Here is a 17,631-nt window from a genome sequence, read left to right on the forward strand (position 1 = left end):
AATTTCTTTGGTGGTCCAGGGCATGTGCTCTAAACAAAGGGAAGCCCTTCCGTCTGCCTCCTGCCTCTCAGATTCTAACCACGGCCGCCTCGGATTATGCTTGGGGAGCCCATTTTCAGGGCAATTGTTTGCAGGGCCTTTGGACAAAGGATCAGAAGCACCTGCATATCAATTTAAAGGAAATGTTAGCCGTTCAGAAAGCTCTATTGGCCCTCAGGAATCTTATACAATCAGGACAACTGTTAATACGGACAGACAACAACACAGTTATGTGGTACATAAACAAGCAAGGGGGATCTCATTCCTACCCCCTTTGCAGACTAGCCATGGATCTATGGGACACAGCTCTATCTTGCAATCTGGATCTTCAAGCTCAGTTTTTACCAGGGAAACAAAACTTCCTGGCAGACAGTCTGAGCAGAAATCTTTCGGATCCACACGAGTGGATGTCTGACACCAAAATATTCAGGATGATAGCAGTCTGGGGATGTCCTCACATAGACCTCTTTGCATCCCATCTCAATCAACTACAGACTTTTTGCACCAGGATTTTCCACAGAGAAGCTTGGAAAGTGGACGCCCTGTCGTAGGAACCTCTCGGGATATGCCTTTCCGCCTCTTCCTCTTCTTACACGGGTTTTATTGAAGATAAAACAAGACAAGCCCAAGATGATAATCTTGCTGGCTCCAAATTGGCCTCGGCAGTTTTGGTATCCAACTCTAAAAAAAAAACCTATGCCTGGAGCCCCCATGGGTTTTACCTCAGTCTCCGAACCTTCTGTCCCAACATCAGGGTCAGGTTCTACACTCATGTCGGAACTCTCAGCCTGGCGGCCTGGTTAATCCAGGGCCTTTGATTTCTTCTTCACTGCCCAAGCAGGTTATGGATGTCATTTTAGAAGCCAGACATCCTAGCACTAGAAAATCTTATGCAGGAAAATGGAAAATATTTTGTTCCTGGATGCAGGCTCAGGATTCTGATCCTCTTCTTCCTAACATTACTTTAATTTTACTTTACTTGACAGATCTCTTACATAAGGGTCTCTCTCTTCCTTTAAGATGCATGCCTCTGCTATTTCTGCTCATTATATTACAGACCCTCCCATCTTTTCCCACCAGCTCATGTGACAGTTTCTCAGAGGAGCTAAGAACTTAAGACCTCCTAGATCTCCTCCTATTCCTGCTTGGGATTTCAACTATGTTTTGGAAAAACTAACCTTGCCTCCTTTTGAGCCTGCTGCCTCTTCTGACGTCAAATTTTTATCTTGTAAGACAGCCATCCTGTTAGCCCTAACCTCTGCCAGGAGAGTTTCAGAGTTACAAGCTCTTATGGCTGTAGAACCTTATATTATTTTTCATCAAGACAGGGTATCTTTGAGGACTAATACCACCTTCATGCCTAAGGTGGTTTCCAAAGTGGCTTTAAATCAAACTATACACTTGCCAACCGTTTTCCCCACTCCTCAAAATAAAGGGGAAAGGATCTTACATTCCTTGGATGTACACAGACAGCTACGTTTTTACCTGAACAGAACCAAGGACATCAGAAAATCAGAACAATTGTTTGATGTTCTTCGTCTTCCCTTGCTGCAGTCCTGACTATTGGGTATAGTCCGCGTCCCAGTCGGCCCGAATACAGTCTTGTAAAGAACCTTTACCTCTGACAGCTTGGCATATTGGGGTGGCGATATTCTGGAAGCAGCTACTTGGAGTTCAGTGCAAGAACATATACTTTTCTTATGCTTCAAGTTCCCAAGGTAAAGCCATTTCAAAACAGACCATTTTTAAATGGATTGCTCATGGAATCAGATTTTGTTGTTCTCACCATGGAAAGCAAATCCCAGGGAGTATACGGACTCATTCCACCAGAGCTGCTGCCACTTCTGCAGCCTTCCTCAGGGGAGTTCCTACCAAGGACATTTTGGAAGCTGCAACTTGGAGTTCAGTGCATACATTTTCTAAGCACTACAATCTACCTCTCTACTCTGTCTAGGGCAGGCTTTGCCTCTGCAGTCTTGCAGGGCCTTTTAGCCGCCCCTTCCTCTTTATGACCTCCTCCCTTTCTTTCAGCTTTGGGATTCTACCCCACAGTCATGACTGCAACAGTGAAACACGATGAACATAGTACAGTTGTGTACACCTACCATAAATGTAGATGTTCGAGTGTCTTCACTGTTGCAGTCTGGGTTTCCCTCCCTCCTGTCCCCTCTTATTTTTACTTTTGTGTATTTCCATTTTTCACCATTCTTCTGAGGTGTATTTGCAAAGGTTATGGGACCTTTTTTATTTTGGGACTCCTGACATCTGGGGCAAGAAAAACTGGAGAAGATGGCGTCTGCTGTCAGCTTTGTACTCCTGGCGTTCTGACGTCAGGGAGCATGGTTGAACAGCCGACACCGGACCCAGACTTTGGGATTCTGGCCGACCGAGGGCTGCCTGCCGGCAGGGGAGAACCCTACAGTCATGACTGCAACAGTGAAGACACTCTAACATCTACATTTGTGGTAGGTGTACACAACTGTACTTTCTTACCATCCTAACCAGCCACTGTAGAACAGAATGGAGGGTTATTTAAATCAATAGAGATTTTTGATATTCTGAACAAAATGTCTGTTTTGGGTGTGTATGGCACAATTGGACCATTGGATAAACCACTCACCCAGAAGTCAGTAAGCTATGTTTTACATCTTCATTAAATTTTCATATTGCACAGTGATATGGGTGCTCGTACAGTTGAGACAAACTATTAAATGATTTTTTTCTTTTCATGCATTATGTGCAAAATATTTAACATGATATTGCAAGTCCTGCCTTCCCTGAAATTTATCTCCTCCTAAAACATTCTGTATTGTTCCCACAGAATCCATTTATTCCTGTTTTTCCTTCCCTTTCAAAGGATACCACCTCCGTTCTATTCTATTTAACAATATGTATTTAGTAATTCTATTTACAGTTAGTATAGGTTTGTATTTTCATTTTCTAGTAATTGTTTTTTTACAGCAAACTGCAAAACCGCATTCAACTTAGGTCTTTAATATGTGTAAGCAATTCAGTTTCTATAGCCCAGTTCAAAATAATCATTTCCGTAGTTAAAGTAATTTGCTCCCTTAGCATTTCTGACAAAGTACCCTGTAGAGAACTTTTAAATCTACCAACTCATTGCATTCCCCAAAACCATTATTCCCAAGTACCTACTCCTTTTTTTTTTTTTTTTTTTTTAATAGCACACACCCTAACAATTGCTATATACTTGGGGAAAAGTTCTTTGAAGTCTTCTTGGGATACAAAGAAAACCTCTGTGGAAAAGTCCTAAACCTTCTAGAACTTATGGCATACTTGGGAGCCATACTAATGTTTTTGTTGCCTTCCCATTCTTATTTCCCAGTCTTTTCTAATCTCTTATGATTTTAGTTTTATAGATGTGCATTGTTTTATGTGCCATACTTAGCCCTTTTTTTAAAAAAATGCTTTTATTCTATACACAACCATAGACTCCACCAGAGCTGGTCATTTAACAGTATCCTATTCCCTGTTTCTTTGCCTGTACTTATTTTCCTGGTAGGGAAGACTGTCTCAAACCTGCAGTCCAGACTTCTGCTTGACCTTGCCCCCCCCTCTGAAGTCCCCCTCTAGTTATTTGTTGTCAGTACCTTGGTTCCTTTGCTAATTTTCTACAATAAATTCCAGCTCTCCTGCCAGTTTTCCTTCCCCCTACTTGTGGTCAGCCCCATTAGTAGCATCTCATTTCACCATTCCCTTGTGTACTTGGTTCTCTTTGTAAATATAATCTGTATGGTGATGGTAGTGGTTCGCCTTAAGGGCATGCATCCAAAATGTTCTGTCGCTATTTCATGACCCCCCTACCACGTTTCAACATTTATTTCCACTTTAATTTGTTTTCTTCTGCCTGTTACATTTGGGAATATTAACGGTCGTTCCATAAAATATTCTTCCAAATTTGAGAATCCTAAACCACTTTGTTCTCTGGTAAGGAATATCAACTCTTTCCCCTCCCTAATTCCTTCAGTTCTTTTTTTTTCCACAATTTCACCTCTGGCTGATAAAATATGCCCAACCTGTACATATTAAAGGGATTAAACATTTTTCACTGTTTGTATCCCCTGCTGTCATTATTCAATGGCTTCCAACTTCAGTTTTTGTATTGTCTTATTTAGTCTCTTCTCGCACATATTTATCTGCTGTAATAAAATCCGTTTTAATTCATACATCTTAAAACTTCATTTTATGTCCCATAAACATGGGTGTTGCTGAGCCAGACCACATGTGGGAACATAGTTTACTGCTATAGCCCTTTTTTATCTTCATTTATTTTACCCTGCAAAAAAATGACCATCTCAAAATATTCCCAGATACTAGAGTATCTGTTTTAGGATTTATCAAGTAGAAAATAACACCTGCAAACAAGGGCAATTGTTCTTGAGCATCTGGCATGTTTTATCTTTTGAATTTGAAAATCCCTTATATTTTTGCCAGCAATTAGTATAGACAAAGGGGAAAGAGGGCATAACACCCCTGCCTGATTCCTCTCTTCAAGTATACTCTCTCAACTTGATCCTTGCCTGTGACCCTTCATATATCTTCCTAAGTATCCCATTGTTCTGTACAGCACATGCCAGTATTGTCTTACTCATAAAATCCCAGCTAATTATCAAATGCCTTCTTTGCATAAAGACCTACAAACAGTAGTTGGAGCGTCTTGCCCTCTGCTTTCCTCTGTCTCATCATTTTTCTGTTAATGTTAAGTGTGTGCCTCTACTCCACAATCCCACTTTAATCTGCTTTGGCAAACCTTGGCCAATAAATTATGGTTCAGATTTGAAATTGGTCTGCATTAAGTTAGATTTAGAGTCTTTGCTCTGTTTGGGTAGTACAGCCACCACAACTTTCCAAGATGCTGGTACTGTTTCTCCATTTAAAGTATTGTTAGCCTTCTAAATCATTATCCCTCATAATTTCATAGGAATTCAGTTTGTTCCTGGAGACATCTCTGTGATGTATCACCAATTTTATCTCATCCCTTCCAGTCTTTGCTATTAATTTTGGAGCCTCATCTTCCTCAGTGGCATATGAAAAATGTTTTTTATTCGGAGATTAAACTGAAAAATTGAGTATTATTTAAAGTACATTCATGGACTCCACTTTCATGCTCCAGTCCAAAATAACTAGACTGTCATATCAGCTTTAATAAACCTAGGTTTTCTGCACAGTTCTCTCAAGTTCTTTCTTTTCCTTTCCAAGGCTGAAAAGTCTATAGAAATGTAGCTGAGGATGGTTGACAAGAGCATATGGAGTTTCAGTACCATAAGTAGCTTGAAGTGCCGCTGAAGTAGAATTGAGTGTAGGCATACAAGTGTTTTTTATTTAAATTAATTCCCTGGTGACCTGACTCTGTTCAGTTTTGTTTTCCAACCAAATGTTCGTGTTACACTGCTGCAGTCATCACACTTGGGTTATCCTGCTGTCAGGCGGTTCCCCAGTCGGCCTGAGTTCCAAAGTCTTGGTCCGGCGTCGGTTGCGGTCGCCTCCTCCCTGACGTCATTGCGACGGGTATATAAGATGCAGCCAACGACATTTTCTTCAGTCTTTCTTGCCGCACGGTGCCCGAAGCAATAGCAGTTCGCAAGTGCCAGTCGGCAGTCTCCTGAGATTTTCATTCAGAATCCAGAACCGAAGTCTTCTACAAAGCTAAGTACCCCGTTGGGGAAACTTTTTCTTGCCTCAGACCGATGTCAGTAAAAGTTAATAACTGTATTTCTTGTGGGAAGCAAATGCCTCATAAAGATTTCCATTCCTATTGTATCCCATGCCTAGGCCCAGACCATGACGTCACTGGTTGTCTGTTTCGTGCTAGGTTTAACAAGCGCACTATTAAACGTCTGTTTCATTTTGCTAGACATTTTGGTAGAAAATTCAATTATACCATGCCGTCGGAACTTCCGACTGGAATACACAAAAAGCGCAAAGACAACGATAGGCATCCAAGGCCCAAAACTGACTAAGCCTCTTCTAGGCCAGTTGCCGGTTCTCCGGTTTTCAGTGAGGCGCCTTCGCAGCCACTGACTACCGCTTCTGTAGAACCACAGGCCGCCTCTGACTCCCACGTGGAGATGGCTGAGCCTTCGGATGCACAAGTTATTCAGCCTACCAAGACTAACCTTTCAGAGGGATCTGGAGTAGCTGAGCAACCCACAGCTTCAGAGGGCGTCTTCACACCTACTCACTTGAGCATTAAACCCTCAGCTAAGTCTAAGCCTCCTTTAAAATCAAAGAAACAAGTACAGCATTCTCCAGGACAGGCCTCCATGCCTAAGAAACAAATGCTCAAAATGGCCGAAGACCTAATCACTCTGATCAGGGGATCTCATCCCCCTCCTGATAAAAGGCCTAGACTGGATGCAGACTGAGTCATCCGACCATGTGTCCATCTCTTCTGATTCATCCTCAGACCTAGGATACTCTTTACCCCCTTATGAGGATTCTGATGCTGAGGAATCAATTCCATCAGCCTCACCGCCTGAGGACTACTCCTTTGGGGAAACCTACATACCACGAGGGAACATTTCCACTGGGAAGCCCGGGATTACTCAGAATCCAAGAAAAGGCTCAGACTTCCTTTTATTACCTCAACACAGACCCCTTGCTATTCCGCCAGTGTTGGATATTGTGGATGATGTGTATACTGAACCCAGCTTAAATCCTGATTCCTTACTTGCAGCCCCTGTTAAACCTGACAGATACTACAGAGTCCCTGACTCTCATAAATTTCTGTATAAAAGCCCTGTAGCTGACCCTGAAACTTTCTCAGGGACCCAAAGGAGTTAAGGCCTCATCAGCCAAGAATCCAGTTCCCTCTGACAGATTCCAGAGCATTAGACAGATGGGGAAAGAAAGTGTATACGTCTGCAACTTTAGCAATGAGAGCCTTAAATTGCCAGTTTCACATGCTAAAATATCAGCAATTTTTACTGTCTCAGTTAAAACAAAAAAATGCTTCAATAATCAGAACCTCCTAATTTTAAAGAAATGCAGGATTTATTGCATGCAGCTGAACAAGTGGGAAACAATACTTTGCAATGTGGTTTTGATTCTCTAGAGGCCTCCTGCAGAGCAGCAGTTACAGGCTCTGTCATTAGAAGACATGCTTGGTTAAAAGAACATGCATTACCAGATCATGTTAAAGCAAAATTATTGGATGCACCTTTGCAGCAGGATGTTAGTTAAGGCAAAGAGGTATTAAAGAAAATGGAGGATAAGGCAAAATCTATGCAGACGGTGAAGGATTTCTTACAGGTTCAGCCTCCTAGATTTAGCAGAAACTGGCCAACTAAGAATTGGTCATTTCCAATTAGACCTCAAAGGGGAAGATACAGACGTCCAGTCCTCGACAATGGGTTGCATCAGGCCAGAAAGAAGGGGAAGACGGGGCCCCAACCATATAAAAAGCAGCTCCAATGACTTCCCACTACAGCTGCCAAACAAATCCCTCTTGGCAGCCCCCCTGGGAGGAAAACTGGCACTCTTCTACCACAATTGGCAAATAATCACCAAAGACAAATAGGTTCTCAACATTGTATTTCAAGATTATAGGTTCCACTTTCACACACTACCAAGGTTAAAAGGAATGCCAAATCTGCCACCAAATCAATGGGCAGAGGCTCAAAAATAAATTAAAGCACTCATGGATATGAGAGCTTTTCAAAAGGTACCATCACAGGAGCAAGGACAAGGATTTTACTCAAGACTCTTTCTGGTACCCAGAAAGGACAAAGCCTGGAGGCCCATTCTGGATCTTTCATCTCTAAACACTTACCTGGATGTTCAGAAGTTCAAAATGTTGACACTACAGCAGCTTCTTTCCATGCTGGGCAAGAAAGCTTGGCTCGTGACTTTGGACCTCAAGGAGGCATACCTGCATGTCCCTGTCAGACAAAACTGCAGAAGATACCTCCGATTCATAGCTGGTTCAATGCACTACCAATTCTCTGCACTGCCCTTTGGCTTATCTACTGCGCCCAGGGTCTTCACAAAGTGCCTGGCACCAGTAATTGCATTTTGCAGACAGAAAGGAATTCAAATTTATTTGTACCTGGACGACTGCCTGATTCAAGCAGAGAGCAAGGACATTCTTCTAAAGCATCTGGGGTTTGTAAAAAAGTTAAGTTGCCTGGGGTACACAGTAAACGAAAAGAAATCAAAACTAGTGCCCTCACAAGAGATTATATTCCTGGGTGCCAGCTTGAACACAATGGCCCAGATGGCTTATCTCACACCAGACAAGGACAACTGACTCAATACTTTCAATTAATGGCAACAAAGATGCAACTCCCTGCAAGAAAAATTCTGCAGGCCTTGGGTTACATGGCATCCTGCATTCTACTAATTCCATATGCCAGACTGCACATGAGGAAACTACAATGGTACCTAAAGAATGTATTGTCTCAACACTGTCAAAGTTTGGAAATGGTTATACCACTAATTCCTTGCCTTCAACAGGAGTTTCAGTGGTGGGCTCAAGCTTGTCACCTCAATAAGGGACAGCCTTTCACACAACCCACAGCCAGGCAAACCCTGACAACAGATGTATCTGATTACGCCTGGGGGAGCACACGTAGCAGGCAAATGTATTCAGGCACGTGGCCCGCAGAACAAAGGTATCTTCACATCAATCAAAAAGAGATGCTAGCTGTACAAAATGCCATTATAGCTTTCAAGGACCTGCTGTATCCAAGACAACTACTGCTAAAGACAGACCACCACAGTTATGTGGTACATAAGCAAGGGGGCACTCACTCCTACCCCCTATGCAGACAAGCCATGACCTTGTGGAACACAGCTATAAACTTCATCTGCAAGCACAATTCCTGCCAGGTGAGAGAAACACACTGGCAGACGACTTTAGAAACATCATAGATCCCCACGAATGGGAATTGAATCCACAAATATTCAGAATGATACAGAAATGGTGGAGCCCGGACATAGATCTGTTTGCATCCCCAATAAACTGCCAGCTACAAAAATTCTGCACAAGGAGTTACCATCCACAAGCATGGAAAGTGGATGCCCTCTCATTCAGCTGGGAGAACCTACAAGGTTACGCTTTCCCACCACTACCTCTCCTGCCAAAGGTATAAAAGCCAGGCAAGAAGAGCCAAAGATCCGGATTGCACCAGACTGGCCACGCCAGCACTGGTACCCAATTATAAGGAGCATAGCACAAGAACCACCCTGGATTTTGCCTCAAATCCCACATCTGCTGACTCAGCACAACAATCAAATACTACACAGCCAGCTAAAGACACTAAACCTAGCTGCATGGAAGTTTCCTTAGTCAAGCAAGCAATGCCTCTCTCCAAAGCTGTCATTCTGGAGGCCAGAAGGCCTAGTACCAGGAAAGTCTATTCGGATAAATGGAAGAGATTCTGTGCCTGGAACCAAGCTCACACCTCTTGTCCCAAACATTCCTCAGATACTACAGTAGTTAACTGAGATGCTGGACAAAGGCCTGTCCTTCTCATCCATCAAGATCCACGCCTCTGCCATCTCTGCTCATTACAACATGGATCCACCAATTTTCTCTAATCCTCTCTTAAAACAGTACCTCAGAGGGGCTAAAAACATAAGACCGCCCCGTAGAGCACCTACTCCAACTTGGGACCTCAACTTTGTTTTGGAAAAACTAACTTTACCTCCTTTTGAGCCAGCTAACACAGCAGAATTAAAATATATCTCTTGGAAAACTGCTCTGCTGCTGGCAATAACATCAGCACGAAGAGTTTCAGAATTACAGCCACTAATGGCAGTGGAACCTTTCCTCATTTTCCACCAGGACAAGGCTGTCTTTAAGAACTAACCCTACTTTTATGCCAAAGGTGGTATCCAGTGTGGCTCTAAATCAAACTATTCACCTGCCAACTTTTTATCCTAAACCACAGAATAAAGGGGAGAGACTACTGCACTCTTTGGACATTCACAGACAGTTACGCTTCTACTTGGACAAAACCAAAGCTTTCAGAAAACCTGAGCAATTATTGGTAGCATATGCTGCAGGAGCACAGGGAAAAGCCATTTCAAAACAGACCATTTCAAAATGGATAGGACATTGTATACGTTTCTGCTACACATACCATGGAAAAACCTGTACCTAGCAGCATTAGATCTCACTCCACCAGGGCAACAGCCACTTCAACTGCCTACCTCAGGAGAGTACCTACAAAGGGTATTTTGGAAGCAGCAACTTGGAGTTCTGTACATACCTTCACCAAGCATTACCATCTGCCTCTATACTCTTAAATCCAGAGCTGGCTTCGCCATTGCAGTGCTGCAGGGCCACCCCTAATGCCTTATAGAACCAGCCAGCCTACCTCAGATTTGGGATTCTACCCAAGTGTAATGACTGCAGCAGTATAACACGATGAACATAGTACAGTTTTGTACCTACCATAAGTGTAGATGTTGGAGTGTATACACTGCTGCAGTCCAGGTTGCCCTCCCTCCATCCCCTCTTACTGGCTGGTACGTACCTATGTCTTCTACCCTTTACTACCTATGGGGAGTATTTGCTGGTAGCTGTAAGTTGTTTTTTGCTTTTCTTATGTATGTTTTATTAGCAATTGGAATTGCCTACCTATTTAAGGGCACCTGACATCTTGGGCAAGAAAAACTGAAGAAAATGTGTCTGCTGCATCTTATATACCCCTGTCGCACTGACGTCAGGGAGGAGGCAACAGCAACCGACGCCGGACCAAGACTTTGGATCTCAGGCCGACTGGGGAACTGCCTGACGGCAGGATAACCCAAGTGTAATGACTGCAGCAGTGTATACACTCTAACATCTACATTTATGGTCGGTACAAAACTGTACTTTCTGTTGATCTAGGAGGGAACAGAACTGATGGTGTTACTTTCCAAAAATTAGTTCTAGTTGGTTAAATTATCTAGTTGAATCATAACAGAATAACCCTTGTTGTACTGCTTTTAACAGTGACTTGTAAGATTTTTGATTACTTGGGGGATTCCCTTAGTGTTGTCAAGAATAAACTTTTTATGCTTGCGCATTTTACTGTGCTACTATCTATTTCACTTTTACTAGAAATTAGTAAATGATTTCTTATGGACTTCAGTCTCTCCTAATTTTATGTAAATCCGTTTTGATACCTCACCAAAATGATAGGTTCAATCCTCATTTTGTTGGTCTAAGATGTCCTTCCATATTACTGTTTCAGTTTTCTTTACAGTTGGAATCCTTTGCTTAGGGCAGCTTGACATCTGGCCAGTATACTAAAGCCTTTAGGTAGTAATGGTTATGCCATATGTCAAAAGTATGCTCTCCCTGTAAGGCATAAAAGTGGCATGGGTGCATCATCGGTACTTTCCCACCATTGTGAACACCATCTTTGATCATTGATCTGAATGTTCATTCGTCTGCTGGTTATGTACCACTTTCAGATAAGTGCCCTATTGGGATCTTTTGATTTTTATTGGCCTGTTTTGCTTTGTTCTGGTTGTTGGTTTCATATCATCTAGAAAGGGGGAATGTTATTGTAGGAGATGGATTCCCCATAAGTCATCAACGAGCAGTGGTTGTTCTGCTTGGGTACTTCCCATGGCCATGTGTGTTGAGAGATTTGCCAAACTTTTGTTCCAAGACATATAGTCTACTTTCTTCCCTGGCTATTTACTTGAAAAGCCAATGACTCTGTTATCTAAAGATACTAAGGAGGGATCTTCCCATCCCGAGGGTAGTCTATCTGCGAAGAAAGACCAAGAAAGCTCTGTCGGATTCTTCAGCTATACCACATCCACCGAATGTTTTTTGAGGCTAGTTAAAGCCTAGAGGATCATCCGGTTTCCTTCTGATCTTTTGCATGACTGCTTCAGTGGGCAGCATGGATCTGACTTCACATATCCATAGAGGGCTTGCAGATCGATGTACAGAGTGAAATACTGCTGATAAAGCTCTAGCCCTTCTCAGTCGCTTACCATCTTCTCAGAGGTGACCTATGTCTGACCTATAGGGCCATGTCAAACCCTGAACTAATGGACATGCTTCACCTCAAAAAAACGAGATCCCTCAGAATCACTCGTTCTAGCGACTTGAACCTATGTACAACAATAAACAGGACGTGCTGGAGGGATAGATTCCTGTCCCAGCGACTCCCCGCACTCGAATAGAATCCCAATCCATATTCGACAGAGCTCCTCTCTGACCCTTTTCAAGAGAAATCTTGAGTGGATGGGTAATCATAAGTTCTACCCTGGGATCATTTCAGGAGCTCTGTTGACAGAGGCCCAGGTTACTAATCTAATGGGGAGGCGAAAGCCATCACTCTGTGGCTAGGTTTATAAAAATGCCCATGGGCAGATAGCCTAGTACTTGCCCATGAACCTATAATTACTGAAGGCCCTAGGGGTGCTCCTCCGATATTGGTGAGGAAATAGGTTCAGACTACAATAAGTGTCATCAGGGGTCAGAATCTCCTAAGTTGTTTAAGGCTGATGTCCCTCTCAAAAGCAGAAAACTAAACACATTTCTCCTCTTCTAAATATACTCAGAGTGAATGGGAACACTTCATTCAAGGCCTGTTTGATGCTCTTATGGCTCTAAAGCCTCCACAGAGGAATTTAGTTCTTGCTACTCCTCAGTCTTCTATCCCTCCTTAAGAGGCCTAGGAAGCAGGATTTCTCTGATGCAGTTTCTGATGAAGTATGTTTCACTTATTCTTAGATTCCTTCTCTCCTAGATTATGATTGTGAGGAAGAAATCTGTCAGTCTGTCCTTTTTGAGGAGACTTCTTTTGATGACACTATTTCCAGAATGATAGCTTTTCAAATTGGACTGTGCTAAGGTGTCCAGAAGTGGTACTGAAAACTTCTGCAAATGGAGTCTACTAGGTCTTCTGTTCTGTTCCTGCTTTGCTAGATGCATTTTCCATTGCTTCTCAGGCTTCTGATTCCCAGCCTCCTGCTCTCAAAAAAACTGATAGATTTTATAAATTGCCTGATTACTGCAACTTCCTTTAAGTGCCGCTTTCCTGACCCTTTTGTGTATCAGTTGCCTTTGATAATCCCTCCAAATTGCTCTCCCAAGTTGCTACCCTCTAAGGACAGCAGAACCACGGCGAGGCTAGGTAATAAACTATACTTCTGCTACCCTGGCCTTTAGAGTTGTCCGACCAATGACCAGATATGTTTTGTGGCTCTTCGCTCTCTGGCCTTTTGGGCAATTTTAGATCTTCCCGATTCTTAGAAGGCCTCTGCTCATCCCTTGCTAGGGATATCATTCCAAATTGATATATATTTACGAAGAAGCAAGTGCTGTAATAAGGTCAAAGTGAGCAGTGTGCACTCAGGCCATCAAACTTGCTGTAAAAAGCAACTTCAGAACATCTGTCTAACTGAAACCACTGAATTTTTGCTGTTTTTGAGAAACCTGTAGTTGTAAGTGTGCCATATCACCAAGTAAGGAAAATGTATGCCCTTTTATATCAGTACCTAGTGTGCGTGTGGTGGTTGGTAATCTCTGATATGCCTTAAGTAAGATGTAGGTAATTACAATGTCGAAGACCTTTGTTCAAACTGAAGTTTTTAAGGCAACAAAGATGCTTCATTTGCAGCTAAGCATAAAGTTTGATTAGGATCTGCAGTACAGTAACTACTCGTTGGTAAGCATTATGTAATAGTCGCTGAAATTGAATGTTGCTATACAGTATTGTGATGCCCCTAACAGAGCATTGGAGATGTCTTGGGGTCTGAACACACTTTGTTCTGCTTATAAGCATTCTGGTTTTGTACTGCATTATTAATTGCACCCTAGTTTTAAAACTTCTTGATTTGTGACTTTTTTTAGCAGAGAGTTGCTGCCTTTCATTAGTCTTTTAGTGTGTGTGTGTGTGTGTGTGTGTGTGTGTGTGTGCGCGCGCGCACGTGTGTAGGGAGTAAGTAGATTGCAACTGTGCATGGCTTGCTTGCAGAATAGGTTTGCTGTTCTGATTTGTATTATTGATGGTTACCAAGACTGACATTACCTTCTAAAACGGATTACAGAGCTAAGGAACCTACTGTGCAATTTTTTCAACTATTCACTTTCTTTCCTCCCCAGGTCCATTCAGCACACCAGTACCTTTCCTTCAGAGCATCCCAGTGTATTCTTGCAATTCAGGGGCAGAAAAGCGCAAACACTCCACAGCCTTTCCAGAGAGCAGCTTCCTAGATTCGACTTCTGGAAATGTTACCAGTCAGTTCATGAGCCAGGGGACATCAGCTGGCGAAGGTCAGTCTTCACAGCCTATGGTGCCTTGTAGTTCCACTCAGCACATTGTTGGACTTTCTAGTGGTCCTCAGCCAGTCCACTCCACCTCTGTTTTCAACCCTTCTCATTACCCTAACAGTACAACATCTCAGCAGCCTGTACTTTCCCAGTATGGTGGGCGCAAAATTCTTGTATGTTCAGTGGACAACTGCTACTGCTCTGGCATGCCTTCCGTCTCCAATCACAGTGGCCATCAGCCATATCCTAGATCAAGTCATTTTCCATGGACTGTGTCCTCCCAGGAATATTCCCACCCTCTTCCTCCTACACCACCTGTACCTCAATCTCTTCCAGGACTGGCAGTGAGAGATTGGATTGATGCTTCTCAACAACACGGTCGCCAAGAATTCTACAGAGTGTATGGTCAGCCTTCTGCTAAACACTATGTCACCAGCTAACCCATAATGCTGAATTAAGAAATTATGCATTCAAATATAAAGGCATCCCGTTTTCAAATTAAAAAAAAAATCAGAATTGTGATTATTTGGAATTTGGCTTATGAATTTCTCACCAGATCTGTGAGAGCAGATGTTCACTTCACTTACGATGCATTCTTATCCAGGACAACAGATTAACTTTTGAAGCCGTGGAGAGCCCCACACCTCTGGCAATGTGTAACCGATCACCACTTGGAATTGAAAAGGGAAAAGGCATCTCTAATAAATATTTTTTATTCCGTATTTTTTTGTATCATTGATTGGGGGTGGGAGGTGTGGACTGGGCTGGGAAAGTTCTGTAATTTAAACAGGTTTTAAGGTAAAAGGCCACTTATCATTTGGATTGGATTTTTATTGCAGCCATGGTAATGCATATTAATGGAGGTTGGGCTCTGCCACAGAGTCTATCAACTGAGTAAATGAAGCTACTCATTGAAGCTGGCACTTTGCAAAAATGTATGACTTCGTATTGGAAAGGAGGTGGCACTTTCAGTTAGTTTTTCCCCCCCACCAATCACAAGAGACTTTTAAAAAGGAAAAAAAAATTTGGAAAATGCACCCGAGTTTTCCAAAGACATCTCTTCTGTCTGCTCAAGTCTGTGTATATATTTCATGTTTTGGGTGTGTTGCCCCAAGTTATACAATGAAATTTAGAAATTTTATAACCGGCATCATAAGAAACACAAATGCTAGTGCTTGCTGGCAATATTTGTAAATACTTATTGAAGAAAAATAATGCAGGGTATTATTCTAGAGATGTAACTCTCACATGAACTTAATAAACTGATTTCTTGATTAAAATGCATTTATAAAATGTTGGCAAATGTTCCCCCTTTCTACAATTCTTAAATGGTAAATGGTCTTTTAGCTTAAATGAAGGTAGCATTTCTTAGAATTATAAAATGTTATTTAAAGAGTATTGTAGAACAACATTCCTTAAGTGTAAACATTGGTGCAATTTGAAATTATTTCACTTTGTGTTCTTTGCATTGAGTTTTTATCCCTTTCTGTTTTCCCCTTTGCTTTTTAACAGCTGTTTTTTTTTTTTTTTGAGTGCCACAGTCATAACAAAAACTTTACATACCGAAGCTGGTTCAAGCACTTTGTTTTGCAGAAGCATTTATTAATAATAAATCTTGTAATGCCATATTGTAACATTGCAGCAATAAAATGTGGTACTGATGGATGAGCTGGCAAAAAAGAAAATTATTTTGGCCTGCAGGGAAGGCCTTTTAAGTACAAGGTATTTTAAAAAGGGGAAAACTAAATGGGGAGGTGCTTGTAGTGGTTGGGTTGTGTCACTCCATTGAAACTGTTTGCTTGAACCTTGATTAATTGCATATAGTATAGTAGTCCATTTTGATTTGTGTAAATACTTCAAGTCTAAAAATAAATATCCACCAGATAGCTGAACTGAAAGGTTTCTGTTCAATTGTAAATAAATTGACACCCATCACTGCAGCCTGCCTGCTTTTGTAGTTCATTTTCTGATGAACTGCATACATTGAGTATGTTCTTGGGTTAGGTAACATTACTAAGAGTGCTCATACCTGTGGACCAAAACAAGCTGTTATTAACTGAATTCTGCGTTATCAGTATTTCTATGTTGATGCGTCTTGTCTGACTGCAGAATATTATGGGGGAGTGATGACACCTGAAAATGTTTTTTTTTTTTTTGCAATTAAATTGTATTCCCCTAGTTTTTAATGGCTCCCTAATTCTGAGGAAAGGGATTTGGAATGTTTGTACACAGGGTGCAGTCTTTCAGTATGTTTCATGAAAAAGTGCTTATAAAGTCATTCATTTGTAGCATCAGTAAACTTGAATGCATTTTTAGGGTCGTACAGCAGGTTAAGATTTGGAATTACAAACAGCAAGTTCGGTAGGGGTTGTACAAGTTTTTCCATGATGTTCATCGTGTTACACTGCTGCAGTTATTACACTTGGGTTATCCTGCCGTCAGGCGGTCCCGCAGCCAGAGTTCCAAAGTCTTGGTCCGGCGTCGGCTGCTGTCGCCTCCTCCCTGACGTCAGTGAGACGGGTATATAAGATGCAGCCGATGCCATTTTCTTCAGTCTTTCTTGCAGTGCGGTGCCCGAAGCAGAAGCAGTTCGCAAGTGCCGGTCAGCCGACTCCTGAGATTCATTCCGAATCCAGAACCGAAGTCTTCTACAAAAGCTAAGTACCCCGTTGGGGAAACCTTTTTCTTTCCTCAGACCGATGTCAGTAAAAGTTAATAATTGTATTTCTTGTGGGAAGCAAATACCTCATAAGGATTTCCACTCCTATTGTATTCCATGCCTAGGCCCTGACCACAACGTCACTGGTTGTCTGTTTGTGCTAGGTTTAACAAGCGCACTATTAAACATCGGTTTGATTTTGCCCAATATTATTTTGGTAGAAAATTCAATTACACCATGCCGTCGGGAATTCAGACTGTCACAATGCATAAAAAGTGCAAGGACAAGCATCCGAGGCCCAAAACTGACGAGGCCTCTTCTAGGCCGGTTGCCGGTTTTCAGTGAGGCGCCTACGCAGCCCCTGACGACCGCTTCCACAGAACCACAGACTGCCTCCGACTCCCACGTGGAGCTGGCTGGGCCTTTGGACGCACTAGGTCTTCAGCTTACCGATCCTAAACCTACAGAGGAAACCGAAGTATCTGAGCAATCCACAGCTACAAGAGGGAGTTTTCAGACCTACCCAGTTAACGATTAAACCCTATGCTAAGTCTAAGCCCCCCTTAAAAGCAAAGAAACAGACACAACTCTCTCCAGGACAGGCTTCCATGCCTAAGAAACAAATGTGTAGAATGGCCAGGGACCTAATCACCCTGATCAGGGGGTCCCATCCCCCTCCTGGTAA

General features: G+C 42.4%; 1 protein-coding gene across 1 annotated transcript in view; it reads left to right on the top strand.

Moving 5' to 3' along the window:
• Positions 1-15,952, top strand: part of TRIM8 (tripartite motif containing 8) — a gene marked incomplete in the record, with an annotated part of 261,822 nt that extends 245,870 nt beyond the window's left edge. Inside the window, 1 exon segment of the mRNA XM_044056545.1 lies at positions 14,120-15,952. Within this exon segment, the coding sequence (XP_043912480.1) occupies positions 14,120-14,727 (608 nt within the window).
• Positions 15,953-17,631: the final 1,679 nt, after the last annotated feature.

Source organism: Protopterus annectens, chromosome 14.part0 (genome assembly GCF_019279795.1).
Source record: "Protopterus annectens isolate FY-2018-M chromosome 14.part0, PAN1.0, whole genome shotgun sequence".
Lineage (NCBI taxonomy): Eukaryota > Metazoa > Chordata > Ceratodontiformes > Protopteridae > Protopterus > Protopterus annectens.